The 20,096-nt window shown below is 37.3% G+C and overlaps 1 protein-coding gene across 33 annotated transcripts in view; it reads left to right on the top strand.

Moving 5' to 3' along the window:
- ATG4C (autophagy related 4C cysteine peptidase) overlaps window positions 1-20,096 on the top strand; it is a 155,475-nt gene that overhangs the window by 79,034 nt on the left and 56,345 nt on the right. For 9 of the 33 annotated variants that reach the window (XM_070268955.1, XM_070268975.1, XM_070268956.1 and 6 more), the window contains one exon: window positions 13,681-14,835. The exons of 19 other annotated variants lie outside the window; for them this stretch is intronic. In XM_070268955.1, coding sequence (XP_070125056.1) covers window positions 13,681-13,848 — 168 coding nt within the window. In that variant the 3' untranslated portion in view covers window positions 13,849-14,835. Of the gene's footprint in view, window positions 1-13,148; window positions 13,225-13,680; window positions 14,836-20,096 lie in introns of those variants that run through there. 5 more of the 33 variants (XM_070268965.1, XM_070268964.1, XM_070268966.1 and 2 more) reach the window with 2 other exon arrangements.

The raw sequence follows: 20,096 nt of genomic DNA, 5'->3' as shown, positions 1-20,096 counted from the left end.
TTCAGTATTTGTTGAATGACTTTCTGGAGCTGGGTATGCAATAGTGAATAAGAGAGTTATGACTCTGGCTTCATGAATTTATAGTCTAGGGGACAAGGTGGACATTAAACACACAAATGCATTAAAAAAATGTAAAATTCCATGAAGAAAAAGAATGCAGTGCTATGGGGAAGAAAAATAGGAAAGACATAATTTAATTTGGGGAGTGCAAAAACGTTTTATGTTTACTGCATTTTCCTTAAGGTCCAGATAAAGTCTTCACTGGTCCATGAAACCTGCCTTATTTAAACCTACCACACAATTAGTAAGAAACCAGCAAGAGAATAGTGAATGTCTTCCTGTTATAACAGACTTAATTAACAGTTCCATGACTTGCTTTAAGAATGCTTGGGCTGGCCGTGTGTCCGAGTGGTTAAGTTCTCGAGTTCTGCTTCGGTTGCCCGGGGTTTTGCTGGTTTGGATCCTGGGTGCGGACATGGCACCGCTCATCAGGCCATGCTGGCATCCTACATGCCACAACTAGAAGGACCCACAACTAAAACATACAACTATATACTGAGGGGATTTGGGGAGAAAAAGCAGGAGAAATAGAAAAAAAGAATGCTTGGAAGCCTTGAATTGGGAGTAGATAAGTGAACAATAGAGTTTGGCATGATAGGGACAGCAGAATTTTAAGTAGAGTTAGGAATATCTTTTATTTCATTGAAATGGTCAATCATGGAATCCCTGTGGGTAAAGAGGCAAATGGTCTGGGAGAATTGAGAGAGGTAGAGAATTTGAAGGTCAGGTGATTATGAAGAAGTCAGGTTTAGTGGGAGTGCATCTCATACAAGCACTAAACCATCTAAAACAATGCACTAAAGAAGTGCATCTCCCACTTCTTCAGACTTCAGCATCTCTGTGGAATAGTTCTGTTGAATTCTGTCTCTGATCTTTCCCTTAACATTCTCCTCCCTTTCTCTCTCCCTCCCTCCTGTCTCTAAGTAGTTAATCATGTTGTTAAAATCTTGCGTGTCCTTTTTTGGTTCCTGTATGGTATGTAAGATATGTGATAAAGCTTTCCAGTTGTGCTTGCGGGTTTGTCTATTTCTCCTTTAAGTTCACTTACTTTTTGTTTTATATACTTTGAGGCTATGTTACTAGTTGTGTACAAATTTAGGATTGTTAGGTCTTCTTATTGAATTGACTTTTTTATAATTATATGACCCTCTATCTCTAGTAGTTTTCTTTCCTTAAAGTCCATTTTTGTGCTTTGTTGTCATATATTTTAATCCTATGTGTTTTTTTAATTGCACAAGGCATCGTGTTCTGAACAGTCAGCATTTCCCTTTGTGATGCCCTCGTTCTTTCCTGTGTTGCTGTTCCTTTGGGGACCATTTTGCTTCTCTCTAAAGAACTAACTTTACTGTTTCTTTTAGTGCTGTTTGCTGGTGATAAATTCTCTCAGTTTTTGTTTCTTTGAATACGTCTTTATTTTGTCTTTGTTAAAAAATTGAAATAATTGGGACCTTACAGAAAATTTGTAAATATAGTATAAGTAATTTTTTCTTGAGCCATTTGAGAGTAAGTTGTCAACATGGTGCTCCATCACCCTTGAACAATTGAGTGTGCAATTCCTAAAGACATTCTCCTACCTAACCACAATTCAGCCATCAAAATCGGGAAAACAGCACTGTACTTTATCACCAGGTAATCCTCAGAAACTCTTCAAGTTTGGCTAATTGTTCCAGTAATGCTCTGCAGAAGGATCCAGTTCAGAATAGTGTGTTGCATTTATATATCTTGAAACTCCTTTAATCTAGAATAGTTCCTCATCTTTTCCTGACCTTCATATGACCTTGATATTTTCAAAGATTACAGGATACTTTTGTTTTTTGGTTTTTTACAAGATACTTTTGAAAATTTTGTTAATTGTGCCCCAGTTTGGGTTTGTGTGATGTTTCCTCATGATTCTTCAGGTCATGTGTTTTTGTTAGGTATGTCACAGAAATGATGCTCTGTGTTCTTCCTACTGCATCTTAGAGGTTGGCATCTGATTTCAGTTTGTCCCTTTACTGGTGGTGTTACTTTGATCACTTGATTAAGGTGCTGTCTGCTGTGTTCCAGCCTGGCTTCAGCAGGCCTCGTAGACCAGAGTGACTCCCCACCCTAGCCTGGATGCCGGTTTTGCCCAGCCTCTTCTAGTGGCTTTAGAAATGAATTGTTTGGGAGCAGAAGGGAAGGGAAAGAGCTTGCCTCTATTACTGAAGGATATTTTCAATGGATGGAATTCTCTGTTACCAGTTGTTTCATTCAGTACCTTAAAGATATTTGTTCTGTTGTCTTCTGGCTTCTTCTGTCATTTCTGGATGTACATCCCCTCTCTAAGGTTTTCACTTCTCAAGACGTACTTTTCTTGGTTACTCTCAGATACTTTCCAACAGTTGCTTTATCTACTTTATCCGTTTCTTATATTGTTCTTGGTAGCAGGGTAAATCTCATCATGGCCCTCTAATTAATTATATTTATGAAATACTTGTTTTAGCTGTTTTTTTTTTTTAAGTTTTAAGATGTGACTATAAAATAAAAAGATCCATTAAAAAAATCCTAGCATAAAAATTAGTTTTATTTCTGTATTTCGTTGGAATTTTATCATGAATATTATTTATAGAAAGGAATATGGAGTTACAATTTTATCTTAAATCCGTCTAAAGAAATTTTATTACTAAAGTAAGGTATAAAAGTAAAGTAAAATAAACCAAATGAAAAGAATTTAGTTACTCTATAATGGCAACTCCATTTTTCTGGGTGCTCAGTCTGAAGACTTGGAGTCATCCTGGATCCCGTGCTCTGTCTCATACCCCATGTCTAGTCCATCAGCAGATCCTGTCACCTCTCCTTCAGAAAATGTTTAGAGTTTGATGCTTCTCACCACACCGTTATTATGCTGGACACCATCGTATCTTCCTTGGCATTATTGCGGTAGCTTCCTAACTGATCTCCCTCGCTCTGTCTGTAGGCTGCTCTCAATATAGCAGCCAGAGTAATTTTCTTAAACTACAACTAATATTGTGTTACTTTTTTATTCTAAACCTTCCAGTAACTTTCCGACTCAGAGTGAAAGCCCGAACTTGCAGTGACTCACATGGCCTCGTAAAAGGGAATCTCCCTCCACCCCCATGCCTCTCTGATCTTGTCCCCTCCCTCTCTTCCCCCACCTCTCTCTGGGTCCCCCACACCGGCCTGCTTGAGAATGCTCCGTGCCCTTCTGTTCGCGGATTCTGTGTCGTCCTGTGCCTGCAGTTCTCATCCTGCGGGTGCTCTCGTGCTCCCTCTTCACTCAAGTGTCGCCTTCTTAGGCCTTTCCTCGCCGCCCTGTATGCATCTGTTATTTCTCTCTTTCCTTGTCTTATTTTTCTCCTTAGCGCATTCATTTAAGTACACACACACAAGTGGGCAGATATGTATATATTGTGCTATATCATATGTAAACACGTTATGTTTATTTAATTATTTGTTACCTATCTAGTCCACTGGAATGTAATCTTGATAAGGCCAGGGATATTTGTTGGTTTTCTATATTATTGCTCCCCAGGGCCCAGAGCTGCTCGTCACATTGTAGGAGTTCAGTAAATTTTTGTTGAATGAAAGAATGAATTCAAGAGACTTTGTCATAAATTTATCTTACTTATAAATTAGCAAGGAGCTCAGTGATTGAAATATAGCAAATCCAGTGTATTTTCACCTATTTCTTCTATTGTATTTACCTTAAATTGCTGTGGCTTTATCTTCCTTTATAATAGTCCATTTATTTCATATATAACTCAAAATATGTTTGAGCCCCCAAATTAATTTTTATCAAAGTAATATGTGCAAATATTTTAAAAAGTAAAATGGCAACAAAAGGCTTAAGCTGAGAAACAGGATTCCTTGCCATGTTACTCCTCAGTCCACAGAGCACCTTCTCAGAGATGGTCACTCAACTCTTTTAGATGTTACTTTGTGTTTTTACCTCTACATTTCTAAGTAATTTGCTTATTCTGCCATTTCTTGATTGATCCATTTTCGACATTACCGATTAGTTTCCTGTTACAGTACTTGAGGGTTAACTCTCTTCTCTTCCCCTTCACCCCATTTCTGCTCTCTCTGCCGTACTCCCAGATTCTGGTAAATCACGGTTCACATTATTATACCTCCACAATGTCGTTCCCTAGTCACACAGTATATGATTACATTGCTTTTTCTCTAACGTTGTTTTCCTGGAGTGAATCCTCCCACCCCCCTTTTCATTTTCTTGATATTTGTTTCTGAATGTTCACTCCTGTTATGTCAAATACCAAGCAGCAAATTTTTCATGAGTGCAAAACATAAGGAAATCTTTCATTTTTTCTCTTTTCTTTCCTGTTCTAGAAACTTTCCCCTCTCAGTTTTCTGTTTGCCTCAGTCTTAACTGTTTTCTAGACCTGATGCAGAGATGGCTATTTGCAGCTTCCCAATGCTGCTTTCCTAAACTGGGTTCTGATCTTCTGAATCTCTCCTTGGTTTATTCCCTTAAGCATAGTTTCTAATACCTTCCTAAGCAAAGGATGCATAGATGATAAAGTTTTTCAATTCTTGCATGTCTAACCATCTTTATTTTATCTTGTAATTTATTGGTAATTTGATTTGGTATAGACTTCTAGAATGAAAGTAACTTCTCCCCTGAACTTCAGAGTCATTGCTCTCCTTACTTGTGGTACCCGGTGTTGCCGTTGAGAAGTTTAACGCCATTCTGAATTCTTTTCCTCTGAATGTAAACTTTTTTTCTCTCTGAAAGTTTTTGGGTTTGAATCCAAGCTCAACTACCTCATTGCTGTGTAGCCTTGGCCATATTGCTTAACCTCTCTGTGCATCAGTTTTCTCATGAAATGAAAATAATAATAGCTGCCTCTCTCTGTAGCAGCATTATAAGGATCAAACGATCTACTAGATTAGTGCCTGGTTTATAGTAGGCACTCTGGAAAGTGTTAGCCATCATTATTTGTCCCCACCATTCTGAAACTTCGTTATGTGCCTTGGTTTGCATTCTTTTTCATTGATTGTCCTGTTTCCTTCCATTCTGGGAAATTTTCTTGAAATTAAAAAAACGTCGTTTCCTTTCTTTTCTTTTCATCATTCTTTCTTTCTGGAACTCTTATTATATGGTTGTTAGACCTTCTAAATTGCTCCTCTAATTTTCCTGTCTTTTTTCCTTCTGTTTTTCATGTCTTTATCTTTTTATATTGGGAGATTTCCTCTACTTTATCTTCTAACTCTTCTATTATTCTTAACATTCAGTTACAATATTTAAATTTCCAGGAGTTATTTATATTTTTCTATTATTCCTTTTTCATAATAGTCTCATCTTTTTAATGGGTGTATTATCTCATCTTCTCCCCAAGGAAATTAATTATAGTAATTTTGAAATTTTCTTCTGCTTCTTTTGCTGTTTATGTTTCCTTCTGGGGTTTTTTTTTGTTTTAATCGTCCAGTTTTCTGTTGGATGCTTTCCCCTGCATGACTGGTGATCTTCTATGTCTGTCTGTATTTAAGAGTGAGGCACTGAAGAGCTGAGTAAAAGTTCTGTGTGTTTGAGCCTAGCTTCAAGCTGGTGACCCTCGTCCAAGGGTGATCAGGTGACGAGCTTGCCTTTTCACTGGGTGGTCCCAAATGTTAGTGAGTGGTGATCTTTTCTCTAGAGTTATTTCATTTTTTTCAGAGGAGAGTTCTGCCATCTCCCTGTGGGATGTATGTTGCCTGCAGGTACTCCAGGAGCAGGTGGTGACGGATGCTGAGGGCCCTACCGTTCGGTGTCTTCAGCTGTCACTAATTCCTCAGCTTTTGCAGTCATCACTGTGCCTGGTGTCCTAGAATCCATATCTTTATTCAGTTTTTCCAAAGAATAAATCTTCGTTTTCCTGTGTGGGTGGCTAGTGGGGAGTGAACCAGGGGTATGGGTTGCCAGGAGGAACTTGGGAATTGAGTCCATATACAGGCTTTCAGTCAGTTTCCTTGTCAATTTTGTCTCTCGCTCCTGTTTTTGTGCCTTTATATACATACTGTTCCTCTCCAGGTTCTGTAGGGTGAACTATCCTGCTGAAATGTCTCCTTCCCAACCCCAACTTAGGTTATATCTGCTCTGCTGTCTTCTAAAGGGCCTCATGTAGGTTTTTATCTTCTCTCTCACCCCCTTTTCTTCTTCTTCTTTTCACTTGTTCTCAGCCAAATGATTATTGTCAAATAGAATACTCCTGTTTAATGATAAACTTACTACCTAATAGTGCTGATGTTTGAGGCTAGAAAATCTAAACTAAAATTGTGAATATTAGGAAATTAATCATTTGATTATGGAATGCATGTCAACACAGGAAAAAATATTTACATGTGGCCAGTTGTCCTCTTGCTACAGAACAAAATTTACGTTACAGCCATTGAATCCTAGAGATCCGAGAGATCTTAGAGGTTGTTCAGTCCAAGGCTGACATTTGTTGAGTCCTTACCTTATGTCACACACCGAGCTAAGCACTTTATATGCATTATCTCATTTAATCTACACAGACCTTCTGAGGTAGGTACTGTTATCTGCATCATACAGATGAGGAATCTTACACTTGCAGAGGTTCAGTAACTTTCACAAAGGTCACTGCTAATAAATGGTAGTGCTGAGATCAAACCTTAGGCGGTTTAACTTGAGAATATGTGCTGGAAAGCACTATTCTGTATGGTCTCCGATTTGTACATCAATCCATGGTCCAGACAGTTGCCTGTCTAATCTTTATTTCACGTAGTGGTGAACTAATTATTTTCCTTGGAGGTCTTTTCATCTTTTGGACAGACCCTCATTGTTAAAAAAAAACTTTTCCTACATTGAGTTGGAATCAGCTTCCGTGTAACTTTTACTCCTTCACCTCATAGAATAAGAGAATAGGTTTGCTTCCTCTTCTAGAACTAACGTTCCCTTTTCTCCATGGTACACAGTTTCCTGTGCCCATTGCTATTTTGGTAAATGTCTTTCTGCAAACACTTTCTGTTTCAGGTTTATGTTCGTGATTATATTCCCCTCCGTCTAGTTCCATACTCTCTAAGTGAGAGCTGAGGGGTGTCTTCTGTTATAGGTGTTTTTACTTCTGGGATTTAATGAGAGGAACCCTGATTTCTTTTAAAATCTTCGGGGGGCTAATTTAGGTGGGAAGACATGAAATGACTATTAAAGGTAAATGACTAAAAAAGTATATTTAATATATACCGGAAAGCTAACATTATGATAATCATGGCAGTAATAATGATAATAGCCAACACACTAGATGCCTGGTGATCCTCTAAGTACTCTACAGTTATTAACTGATTTAATCCTCACAACAGCTCTGAGGTGGATGCTATCAATACTCACATTTTATGGGTAAAGAAAATGAAGCAGTCTGGTTAAGTGACTTGCCCAGGGTCACACAGTTTGTGAGTATCAGCCCAGTTGTGAACTGAGACTAAGTCCCATGGTCCCTGTTTGTAATCTTTACACTATAGTAGACAAATCTCTAGGCCTTTGGAGAAAGGTGTAGTCACTGTGGACTGAGACCCTTGTCGGTGGAACTTGGGCTGGGACTTAAAGAACTGATCAGAGCGGGAGTAGAGGGCGGCCAGGTGATAGAAGCATCCTGAGCAGAAGCTCGAAGGTGGATGTTCTGGGAAGTTTGTGGTAGACTGTTTAGGGGAACAGTGAAACTTCAATCCCCTGTTAATGTGGCCAGCAGGGCCTGGGTGACCTGGCTCTTGTGAGCTCCTCTTCCTCTGTTCCTCTGCCCTCGAGCCGCAGTGGCCTTCTCTCTGCCCTTTGCACACGCTGAGCGTGCTGGCACCCTAGGCCTTTTGTACCAGCTGATTCTTCTGCCTAGAGTGCTGCTCTGCAAGAACTCGGACATCTGACTCTGTATTGTCATTCGGGGCTCAGCTTGGCCTTTCCTGACCACACAGCCTCCAGAAGCCTTCCAGTCTTTGCTTACCCCTTCACCCTGGGTTGTTTGTATTATGGTTCTTTTCTCTGAGTGGTTGCAAGCACCGTTAGTTACCTGTTCAATAGCTACCTCTCTCTCTTTTTGCTAAGAGAATTCTGACTTTATTTGGAGTAGCAGTTTGCCCACCCGAATACTGATTTGTCTTGGTCTCCCTCGTATTTAGTCACAGTTTGGCCAGTGAAATAGAAGTGGATGTGTGCTGGGAGTTTCTGGGAAAGCTTTTCTCTTCTGCTGAAATGGTAGATATAGATGCCGTGCTGTCACCTGCCGCGGCCTTGAATGCAGACTCAACACCTGGGGCTTCAGCAGCCTTTGTGATCAGAGGGAAAGGCCAAGAGAATTGTAGAAACTGTTGGACATAATTAACCAAAGCTAGCAATGTCAGACTTCTTGTTATATGATAAAAACAATTTCTGTTACTTAAAGCCATTGTTAATTGTTTTTTACAAAAACCATTCATAATTAATATAAATGATACACCAATGATAGAAATAGAGGAGTCTGGAAGGGAGCTAATTTTGGGAAGAAGAAATGATAATTTTATTTTGGTATGAATCAATTTGAGTTGATCCTGGGACATGCCTCCACTGCTGTAGGAGGCAGCATAGTCTGGGGTTATGATAAAACCATACTGCTTCAGCTTTAATCCTGGATCTGTCAGTTACTAGCTCTGTGAACTTACACAAGTCACCTAACCCCTCAATATTTCTCTTCCCTCATCTATAAAACATGGACGATAATAAAGCGTATCAGAGAAATGGTTGAAACTTAGGTAATATTTTTAAGAGAAAGACTATAGAATAAATAGAGAAGTTAAAGGATCAATAATTGATTAATCTCTGCATTTTGGAATGCAGAAATAAGTGAAGTCGATGAAAGAGAGAGAAGAAATAGTTCAGAAAATAGGAAGAGAAACAGGAAAGCAAAATATTAGAGAAATCAAGAGAAATGAATATTTTGAGAAAGAAATGCTTAGCAGTATTGGTCCCTGTAGAAATATCAAGAGAATAGCACTAATAAACGGCTTTTTTATTTGAGAACTAGAAGAGAGTATTGTCAGGACAGTGAGGGGTAAAAGTTGCATTACAGCGAGTGAAGATCGAGCAGTGAGGAGACGAGTGGAGGTTACAGCGTGTGCTCGTTTAATGTCTCCAATTCCACCACGTGAACAGGAATGCATTTTTCCACTTGTGCTCCTTTTTATATGCTGTACTGAATTGTGCCTTTGTACATGTTACTCAACAGTATACACAAAATTATGCATAACACCCTGGAAACAATTTTAAAGGCTTTTTGAAGGCAGTTTTGACTATTGATTTTGACTGTATTTGATTTTCACATTATGGGCTGACTTTGGACCCTAACCCTCCATAAAATGTAGCTCCATGGTGGTGAATATGGACCACACAGGTATGACTGTTCTGTACTGGGTGTAATTCAACAGCTGTGGTGGTGAGACTAGTGGAAAAGGTTTGTCCTGGGGAGAAGAGGTCGTCTCCTGGCTCTCTTTCTGTTCTTACAACTCCCAGCATTATGATGGAAGAAATAACTTAACTCCTGTCCTCTAGATTTTACCCTTGCAGATTTGAAACCAGTCAAATTGAAAAAATGTGGTAAAATATTTGACTTCCTGAAAAGAAATCTGTAAGTTGCCTTTTAGATAGTAAAGCCACTTCAGTGTATGTTATTAAAATAGAACGGAGGACTTGCCTGTTCTACAGTTATTATTGAGCAAACCACTGACATCCCCCACTTTTGAAAATCAGCTATGAAATAGTAAGTTCAGTTATCTTCAATGTTTTTTAAAAAATTATTTTCTCCGAATTTTATGAGAAATACGGTAGAAAGTTTGGAAAATAGAAGTATAAAAAGAAGTCATCACTAATTCTTTCATTGAGAAATAACTTAATATTTTACTACATTTCCTTCTAGTCTTTTAAAAATACATATTTAAAATTATTTTAACATGATTGAGAATAAATTTTTTTTTTTTTGAGGAAGATTAGCCCTGAGCTAACATCTGCTGCCAATCCTCCTCTTTTTGCTGAGGAAGACTGGCCCTGAGCTAACATCCGTGCCCATCTTCCTCTACTTTATATGTGGGATGCCTACCACAGCATGGCTTGGCAAGCGGTGCCATGTCCGCACCCGGGATCCGAACCTGTGAACTCCGGACCGCCAAAGTGGAACGTGCCCACTTAACTGCTGTGCCACCAGGCCGGCTCTGAGAATGAATTTTATATGTAGCTTTATATCATGTTTTTTCTTTTAACATTATGTAATAAATATTTCCCAAAGTTATTAAATAACTTTCATTATCTTTTGTGTAGTATCTCAATTGATAGTACTCTTATGTCATATAGATAATCTAATTTGGAATTTTTTTCGCATAGATTTTATATTGTCCATTATGGAGGGACTTTAAGGTTTTCACAATATGTCCTTTATTGTAATATATAAAAGAAAACTGAAGTGTTCATTTTTGATAAAAGTTCTCAGAATCAAATTTTCATGTCTGTTTTTTCTTCCTTTCTTTCTTTCTTCTTTTTTTTTTTGGTGAGGAAGATTGGCCCTGAATCTGTTGCCAATCTCCCTCTTTTTGCTTCAGGAAGATTGTTGCTGAGCTAACATCTGTGCCAACTTTCCTCTATTCTATGTGGGTCTCCACCACAGTGTGGTTTGATGAGTGGTACTAGGTCTGTGCCTGGGATCCAAACCTGTGAACCCTGGGCTGCCAAAGCAGAGCATGCGAACTTAACTACTATGCCAGCAGTCCAGCCTCTAAATTTTCAAATCATTGTTATTCTTTTGAAAAAAGGAAGCCTGAACAAAATTCTGGCTATGGTGCTTAGAGCTATGAAAAGCGTTTGAAAAGCATGTTGATAAGTTGTTGAGGTCTGATATGCCAGTAATCCCTTTGGTTGTTGCCGAGTCCTCTTGGGAAAGTAATTTAAATCCTTTGCGTCTCAATTTCCCCATTTATAAAATGAGCGTGAGCTAGATAATTTCTAAGGTCTCTTTGGCATTTCCCTTTTTATTTGTCCTAAAATTATTTCTTGCCTGCCAGATTATGTTTATGTGCTGCTAGGTTATCACTCACCTTATTGTGACACCCAGTTGTCCTTTAATATAGACATTTTTAGTAGACTTTAGTTTTTAGAGCAGTTTTAGCTTCATAGCAAAAGTGAGTGGAAAATACAGAAAGGTTCCATATACTCCCTTCCCGTGCTGCCAACATCCCCCACCAGACACTTGCTACAGTTGATGAACCTACACTGACACGTCCTCATCCCCCAAAGTCTCTAGTTTACCTTAGGCTTCACTCTTGGTGTTGCACCTCCTCTGGGTTTGGACAAATGTATGATGACATGTATCCACCATTATGGTGTCATACAGAGAAGTTTCACTGCCCTAAAATGCTCTCTGCTCCCACTATTCTCCTCCCTCCCTGCTAATCCCTGGCGACCACTGGTCTTTTACTGTCTCTGTAGTTTTGCCTTTTCCAGAATGTCCTATCATTGGAATCATACAGTGTAATGCAGAAAAGGCTTTTTCAGCTTGCCTTCTTTCACTTAGTAATATGTATTTAAGGTTCCTTCCTGTCTTATTATGGCTTGAGAACTCATTTCTTTCTAGCACTGAATAATATTCCGTTGTTTTGGATACCAGAGTTTATTTATCCATTCACCTACTGAAGGACATCTTTGTTGCTTCCAAGTCTTGGCGGTAGTGATAAAGCTGGTATAAACATCCTTGTGCAAGTTTTTGTGTGGATATAAGTTCCCAACTCATTTGAGTTAAACCTTTAGTATATTTTTCATTTGATAATCTTTAAAAATATTTTAAATAAACTCAGAAAAGTTAGAAAAATGATAACTTTCTAAATCAATAAATACACATAAGGAGGCCTTACACTGCAAGTGAGTTTGCAAAATGTGGGTGGATTTTATAATTAAAGGGTAGAGGGTTCCTTTCTGACATCTTGCCTGGGGCACAGATTTGAATGTTAGTTGATGAACAACTAGTAAGCCTAAGTGACTTCTTTCTTGATGTTGAAAGGAGTGGAGAGAGCTAGTGCTAGCTCTGCTGTGCTCGTTTGAGAGTGACATCATGATGCCTGCCCCTTAGATACTGCACTGTTAAAGTGACGTTAAATGGATAGAAAATGGCAGCAATTTTGGGCTGTATTCCAGCCATTGGTTGGAGGTGAAAGATGCCTTATGAGATGCCAGTCCCCTGTGTCTCTTTATTTTTCATTTTTCATATTTTTGCCCTTCTCTCTCCCTTTGTAGAATATAAATAAAATAAATTTGAGCAGTCTATAAATTAGAAGCACAATGTGAGTTATAGGATATAATTTTCATCACATCTAGTTTTTTTAAGTACTTGTTTTTAAATGGTTCATTTCCATTCAATTAAAAATGTATTTCATATTAACTGTCTCATTGAAATATTTTTAATTTAACATTGTATCTGTGTTCTATGGCTACGTATTTGTTTCAGCCACATTTCGAGAGAATCTATAAATGTACTATTTAAGAATTTGATGATCCTTCAGTTGAATATTGACATTTGGGAAAATTTAGTTGTTACCCCTGAAATTATCCTTTAAAAACAAATTATATTTAATTGATCATGATTAATGATGTATAAGAATGTTGGTATTTTTTCAACATTCTCTGTAATTCATAGAAACTTTTTAGAATCCTTCTTATAGGTCATGGTTCCCTATAGAAAAGTTTGTTTCTATCAAAACATCTTTCATTCAAAAAATTTAATTCCTTTTTTAATGAAAATTGTTTTAATTTTTTTAATAGAACTTGTTTAACAGAAAGATTTTAAATGGCTTAGAATGGGTTGTTGGCTTGTCAGTGAATCCCAAATTGACAGAGATTGTAAAGGTTGTCGAGGGTCCCCACAAAATTCCAGGTGTTGCTTTTATCGTTTCCAAATTAAGTAATGTAACTTGAGAGGGTAATTTAAAGTGTGGGTTATTACTATGTATAAGAACAGTATTTTTCATGTTGACTAGATTATTGCAGAAATACTTTTTCAAATATAGGAATCTTTGAAAAAGACCAAACTTAATTTTTAAAAATAACTTTTTCTTATTGCTTTTGGTTGATTTAACAATTCTCCAAGGTAAGGAGAGTAGCTGCCTTTGCCCTGTTTTATAGATGAAACTCAGGTGGAGTGATCTGTCCGGGGTTACGTCGAGGTAAGTTGCAGCACTGAGTTAGAATGGGCCTTCTGACTCAGTCTTGTGCTTTCTTTCCTGTGTTTTAGTACCAAGCAGTCTTTAACAATATTTTGCTATAGTCAGTGATGCCATTTTGTTTCATGTTTGTTAATACCGAAAGAAGATAAATCTTAGCTCTTTAGTAAGCCTTCAAACCAATGTGACTAGAAGACTGACTTTGCTGGGGGAGGGAATGGTAACGTACTTAATTTCTGATGGTGTAGTCCTAACGGAGGAGCAGTGTTTGGCTATAAATAAACTCTGCAATGCTGATGAACTTTTGTCTTCTAGCCACACAGTAAAACAGTGGCGCTGGATCACTGTAAATGAGAGAAGCTAACGAGATATTCAGGGCTAAAATATTACATTTTGTCACATGGTCCTACTGTGCACTATTGTGTCGAATAAGGGACTCTTCTGTACTTTCTGTTACAGATGCTGAAAATTTCTTCTAAGGAGAAATATCCCTTATTTACTTTTGTAAATGGTCATTCCAGAGACTATGATTTTACATCTACTGCAGCCAAGGAAGACGACCTTTTCTCAGAGGATGAAAAGAAAAGATTAAAAAGATTTAGCACAGAAGAGTTTGTCTTGCTTTAAAGATTAGCACCTTTGTGCTTGGTGAGAAGAACTCCTTTGAAGGGGGAGAAATGAAGAGAAACAAGTATACTTGAAACTTATTTTCACAAATATCTTAATTTTATATGTTCTTTAAAGAAAGAACATTTGAAAATATACAAGTTTTAAAGATATTTTTCTGAAAGAGAAGTGATTTAATGAATCTTGATTTCTAATAAATATCAAGTGATTCTGGCTGCCTTCCTGTGCTCCTAAGATCTGCTAATGATAACTCTGCCTTGACTGGGAGTCTTCCGGCCTTCAGCTCCTTCCACCTGAGGCCGCTGGTCTGAAGGTTTCATGATATAGGCCCCAGAATTGGGATCACCAAGTAGTTTCAAAAGCTTTAGTTTATGCTAATGACCAGAAGACCAGAGAATGAATCTTCAGTGCTTTCCTAGCCTCCTGATACTAATGCAACCAAAGGATACTTTTAGATGTATCTTGATATATTAAATAGTAATTGTTAGCTGTGATATGCATACAATTATATAAGCAGAATTGTGATTTAGGGCAATACTCAGCAGTATGATTTTATAATGGCTCCTCGTTTTGCCTGCTGTTGAGCCTTCTCTGAGGAGTAAATATAAAGTATTGATTTCCCTCACAAATTTAAAGGTTATGTTATTAATAATAACTGCATCCAGTCAGATCAGATAAAGGCAATTATAAGATAGGAGTAGTGTTTGTTTCCTGTCTCAAACATGAAATGTTATGGGAACTCTACTTATTATGCAGTTTTTAAGTCTAAAGATTAAAGTACCAAAAAAGATATCAAGAGGTGCTTCTCTACGTGAGTTTGCTGTTTGTATGAATCAGTGTAGTGGTGTTTAGAAGCTGAGGCCATCTATGCGGTAAATCTGCCTAAGTGTATTACGTGTTACTGAAAGGCAAATTTGTGATATAAAAATGTTAGAGTTATTATTGAGCCAGGATTATATACTTTAATAAAGATCTGAGAACATGAAATACCTTTGTTATGGTTTTAATGAGATTGTTTTAATACTTTCATTTGAAAAATCATTGTCTCAAATGAATTCTCTTTATTTATAATGAAGGCAAATAATATTATTGCTCTGAAAGCAAAATATTAACTTATTTTATGGAGCTTCCGTGTTTCAATGTGGAAAGGTGACTTATAAAGACATAAAATTCCATATCATTTGAAGTCGTTGATCTCTTCCCTCAGAGAACCTGGTTGTAGGTTCAGAGCCACATCAAAACTGAAACAGAGGGCGGGCAGGTGTGCTTCGCACGCCTGAGGAGAAAGGAGGCTTGGCGTTTCCCAGTGAGGGTAGCTTATTAAATTGAAACAAATAGGCTGGAATCTGAAATTTTCCTCTAATCTAGATAAACTCTGGCTAGTGAAGTCCAGTTCTAATTTTACGAGAATGTCAAAGCAGTATAAGAATAAGAGGCCAGTGGTGTACCCGATTTTATACACTGCAGCCGCCTCATCTCAGTTGCTGCAGTTTGTTCTTTCTGCACACGTGCAGTGTTCACAAGATTCTAGAGCAGAACCCTCAGATGAGAGCACCCACCCCTTCATGGATCAGAACTGATTGTACGTCTTCTCTTCCAAGAACTGTATAAAAGCTGAGAGGCATAGGATAGCATTGTTATTTTCTCAGCATATTTGGGAATCATTTTTAAGTAGGATTTTGGAATGAGGCAAAGTTACACCTGGACAAAGTTGAAGTGACAAACTCCTTTACATTGAGTTATATTGAAAGTACCCAGAACTTTCTACAGACAAAACAAACAGATCTTACTGTATAGTCACCCCCTTGACTGAGAATAATTGTTGTCAGAAATTATCAGCATAATATGCACATAAAAGGTATTCAGTATGTGTCTGAATGAATGCATGCATTTATGAAAATTGAGAGAGAGGCTGATGAATTTATCTTGCCTGTTAATTCAACTTCAGCTGAGGACCAGCCAAAAGTTGTGTTAATCTTTATTGGAAAGGCAGCAGCAAAATGACATCATTGGGTTTAGAGTAGAGTTAGTTCGTATTCTGGTTTCAGACTTTGTTTTGAACACAGATTTTGTTTCAAGTTCTGACAGCCAGTAAACTTAGTCAATGAAGCTCATGGACGATCTCTTTCAGCCTAGAATAAAGGAAAGTGAAGAAGGATGAGATTCTAAGACAAGCGTTCTGTTAGAATTATGATAGGAGGATCTTCCATTTGGACGTCAATATTAAGATACTGGATTTTACCATTAACATTTCAGAAATGAATTTTTAAAATTCTTGATGTGACTTTTTGATGGTGAAGATTTCTTTTCTCTCTTCTTCATAAGATTTGACACTTTGAATCCCCTTTTGTCAATGTATTAACCACCAGCAGGCAATCTTGAAAGTCATCATTTGCTGAGTGAGTGAAAAGATCCTTTATAGTATAAGTATATCCAAAGGAATTTCCCTGAGGTATCCATTTTTCTGTTTTTACATTAAACTAACCCCATTAAATCTGTGTTAGTGAGAAGAAAACTTTAGAGGATTAAAAATTTAGGTCACTTTTGTGTTCTCTTAACTTTAGGATTTAACATTGTCCAAGGGCAAATATATCTAAAAGTATGTATGTTAATTTCATCTTGTTTTTAGAATAATTAAAGAATCAAAACAGCAACAATGACTTATCTATATAATTATCCAATTTTAGATCAGAAATCTCTATTTTTTAGAGATCTCCAGTTACTTTCAATTATGCTATACCAGAAAGCACTGTATTTTTGGTCAAGTCATACTAATCCAGCTTTTTTTCCTCCCTTTTCTCTGCTAATTTCTTTGCTACTAGGAAAAAGTTTCATTTTCATGGTTTATCAGAGATCACCTTCAGTAGCTTGCGTTGTACATCTAAGTCTTTTTAGCTAAATATTTATATACAACCATAAAAACCCTATAAGGGATTTCCCAAAAAGAGGAAACAGGGAGAAGAACAGATAATGAAAAAACACTTTGAAAATGTTAAATAACTAAATGAATTTCTATTGAAACAGACATAAGGAGAAAACTGACAATTTAAAATAAGAGTGAAATAGAGACAGGATACCCAGAATATATTGATAGAGGCAATTTCTGAGAAAGGATAGGGATTATTATTTTCTATAAAAAGAAGAGCAAATACATTTCAAAAAGATTTTAGGAGAATAAATACTTCTCATGTGATATTTGTTATAGCCTCAGTGTTGTCAGTCAACCACCATTGAATAGGACTATATTCAGTTGAGCACTTAAGCTGAATATCTTGAGACACTGAATTGAAAAAAGGTGAAACATCAGACCAGGGAGAATTGGAAACATCCTATTGATTCTAGGATATATATTTTCAATCATTTTGTAGTTTGAATCTCAACTCCGTTTAGAAATCTTAAGCATTCTTGTGTAGTTTTCATGGTTATATAAAGACTTTCTCCTTTGCTTATAAACTTTGAAAAATACTATATTTAGAGTTGGTATTGCAGACACATTTTGAACTAGCATGTTTCTCTCTTTCTTTTTTACACTCCTCTTCCACATTATTGGTGGCAAGCAATGGCCCAAAACATTCACAACTACAGTTATGAAATTTCACTTACTCTCTCAGTAAGAAAAATATATTAAAAGTGGAGAATCCATGCTTGTTATTAGGTGGAAAAATTTCTCTGCTGCCCTCTAACCAGTTCCTCCAGAAATTGAGAAACTCAGTCTTCCCTGTTGTAAGTCAACAGCCCAGGTACTGGATGCTCTCCAAGAGTGAAGCATAGAAGATTCTACAGAGAATTGTCTTCCATTTAAATTATTGGAAAATTAAATTAATAATTATAATACATATTTATATTTTATCCTAAGATGATATAAATTCATAAGAATTGGGAACGTATGAGTTTCAAAAGAAGTTATTTCATAAACAGGGAGGGTAAACGAAGGAAAGTTAGAAATCCAATAGAAATATGATAACAAAAGAATGAGAGAATTATTGACAGCAAGTTTTGAGTGTGTCTGGGCAGGCACACTATAGTGAACTGACACAGATAAAAATCCATGAATTAAGAGGGCTTCCAGCCTGGGGTGATTTAAAATTTGACGTAGGCATTGGGAGAAGGTGGATACTGACCAATACCAGAAAGTGGACTTGGAGCTGCCATGTCGCACAACTCCTGCGGGCACTGTCTTTGGTATGTGTTATGTGGCTGGCACTCCCTGGCGTCATGCAATGTGGCGTCCCTGTTGCTAATATTTACATACTATTTGCTGTTTGCTCAGCACTGTTCTGATCAAGTCAGTGTATTAAATTGTAGCTAATGAATCTAAGATGGGGAATTAGATCTGGGATTAAGGGGACAGTTAATATGAGTCCTCGGGCCCGGATGATCACATAGTGGAAGAGGTCAGGAGAGTCCATGGTCAGGACTCTAGTTAGTAACCAGGGTTTTAGTGGAGAAATACACATATATATTTAAATTATTTCCAAAATACTTTAACTAGATATAGAAAACAAATCCACCCCACACGTCTCCTACCTCAACATATTATTTTCAATTGTTCTATATTCCTTTCAATTTTGTGTTTGTGTTCACGTTACTCTAAGCATGTTTAGTAGGTTGAATTTTGATTCTTCTTTTTAGAATTTAACTGAACAGCTATTCTATTTGATGGAGAAGGCCATTACTTATTCAGTCTTTCATATTTTGATTTGTGTATCGACGTTGTCGTAAGCCTCTGACTGACGCGGTGGTCTTACCTGTGTCTTGTGACTTGTTCCTAAACCTAAACTGTTGTGCTTGGCCAGTTTTGTGGCTGCCAGCCCCTGTCTGTACCTAGAGAGAAGCTCTTATTTTTCTACATAATATGTTCCTGTCAATACTTAAAGCAGTTGGATCAGAAGGAACTGGATAGATGTTTTCAAACAATGTTTTAAGAAAGGTTCTGTCCCAGAGAGTATAAAGTATTATGAAAATGTTAAAGTTACTTTTAATCATATAGTCTTGACATGATCTTGCAAAATAGTTCTAGCATTTCATCGATGTTCTTTATTTTTGTGCTTTTATTGTCAAACATACAGTTGATTGACTTAAAGTCAAGTGAGCATTTCATTGAAGTTAATGATTGTTTCTGTCTTTATGTTAATTATATTAAATTTGTGAGACCTACATTTCTTACCATCAGTTTAGGACTTTCATTTTCCTATTTTCCTGTCATGTTTACATAATGAGGGGAAATGAAATATAAAATCCAATATTGTATAAGCTGCTATGTGAAGATCGTGATATTTGCTGGCAGGCAGCATCAGCACAGACAGAGCTCAAAGTGCTTCTTTGTCAGCTGATGTTCAAAAGCCCAAATTTTATGTTAAGTGATTTAGGGGTATCAGATTACATATGAAGGTCTAATGTCTTTTGGTTATAACTATTCTAGTGGGTGTGAAGTGGTATCTCATGTTTTGTGTGTGTGTGTGTGTAAGGAAGACTGGCCCTGAGCTTACATCTGTGCCAATCTTCCTCTAACTTATGTGGGACACCACCACAGTGTGGCTTGACAAGCAGTCCTAGGTCCGTGCCTGGGATCCAAACCTGTGAACCCCGGGCCACTGAAGTGGAGCACTTGAACTTAACCGTTAGGCCACTGGGCTGGCTCCTTGTTTGTTTTTTCAATACGTTTGCTGAGATGTGATTCACCCTTTTAAAGTGGATCAGTGGTTTTTGTTGTATCCACAGAGTTTTGCAGTGATCACTGCTATCAAATTCCAGAATGGTTTCATTACTGCAAAAAGAAACCGTGTACCTATTAACTAGTCTACTTTCTGTTTGTATTGATTTGCCTGTTTCAGACATTTCATATAAATGGAATCATACAGTTGTGGCCTTCTGTGTCTGACTCCTTTCACTTAGAATATTTTCAAGATTTGTAGCATGTATTAGCACTTCATTCTTTTTTGTGACTGAATAATATTCCATTAGATGGATATGCCACATTTTTGTTCATTCATCAGTTGATGGGCATTTGGGTTGTTCCCACTTTTGGGCTATTTATGAATAATGCTGCTGTGGACATTTGTGTACACAATTTTGTGTGGACGTTTGTTTTCATTTCTCCTTGGTATAGGCCTGGGAGTGGAATTGCTGGTCATATGGTAGCTCTGTGGTTAGCTATTTAAGGAACTGCCAAACTGTTTTCCGTCGTGGCTGCACCATTTTACAATCCCACCAGCAGTGTATGAGGGTTCCACTTTTTCTACTTCCTC

The sequence above is a fragment of the Equus caballus genome, chromosome 5 (assembly GCF_041296265.1).
Source record: "Equus caballus isolate H_3958 breed thoroughbred chromosome 5, TB-T2T, whole genome shotgun sequence".
Classification (NCBI taxonomy): Eukaryota; Metazoa; Chordata; class Mammalia; order Perissodactyla; family Equidae; genus Equus; species Equus caballus.
This window is presented reverse-complemented; position numbering and strand designations above follow the sequence as displayed.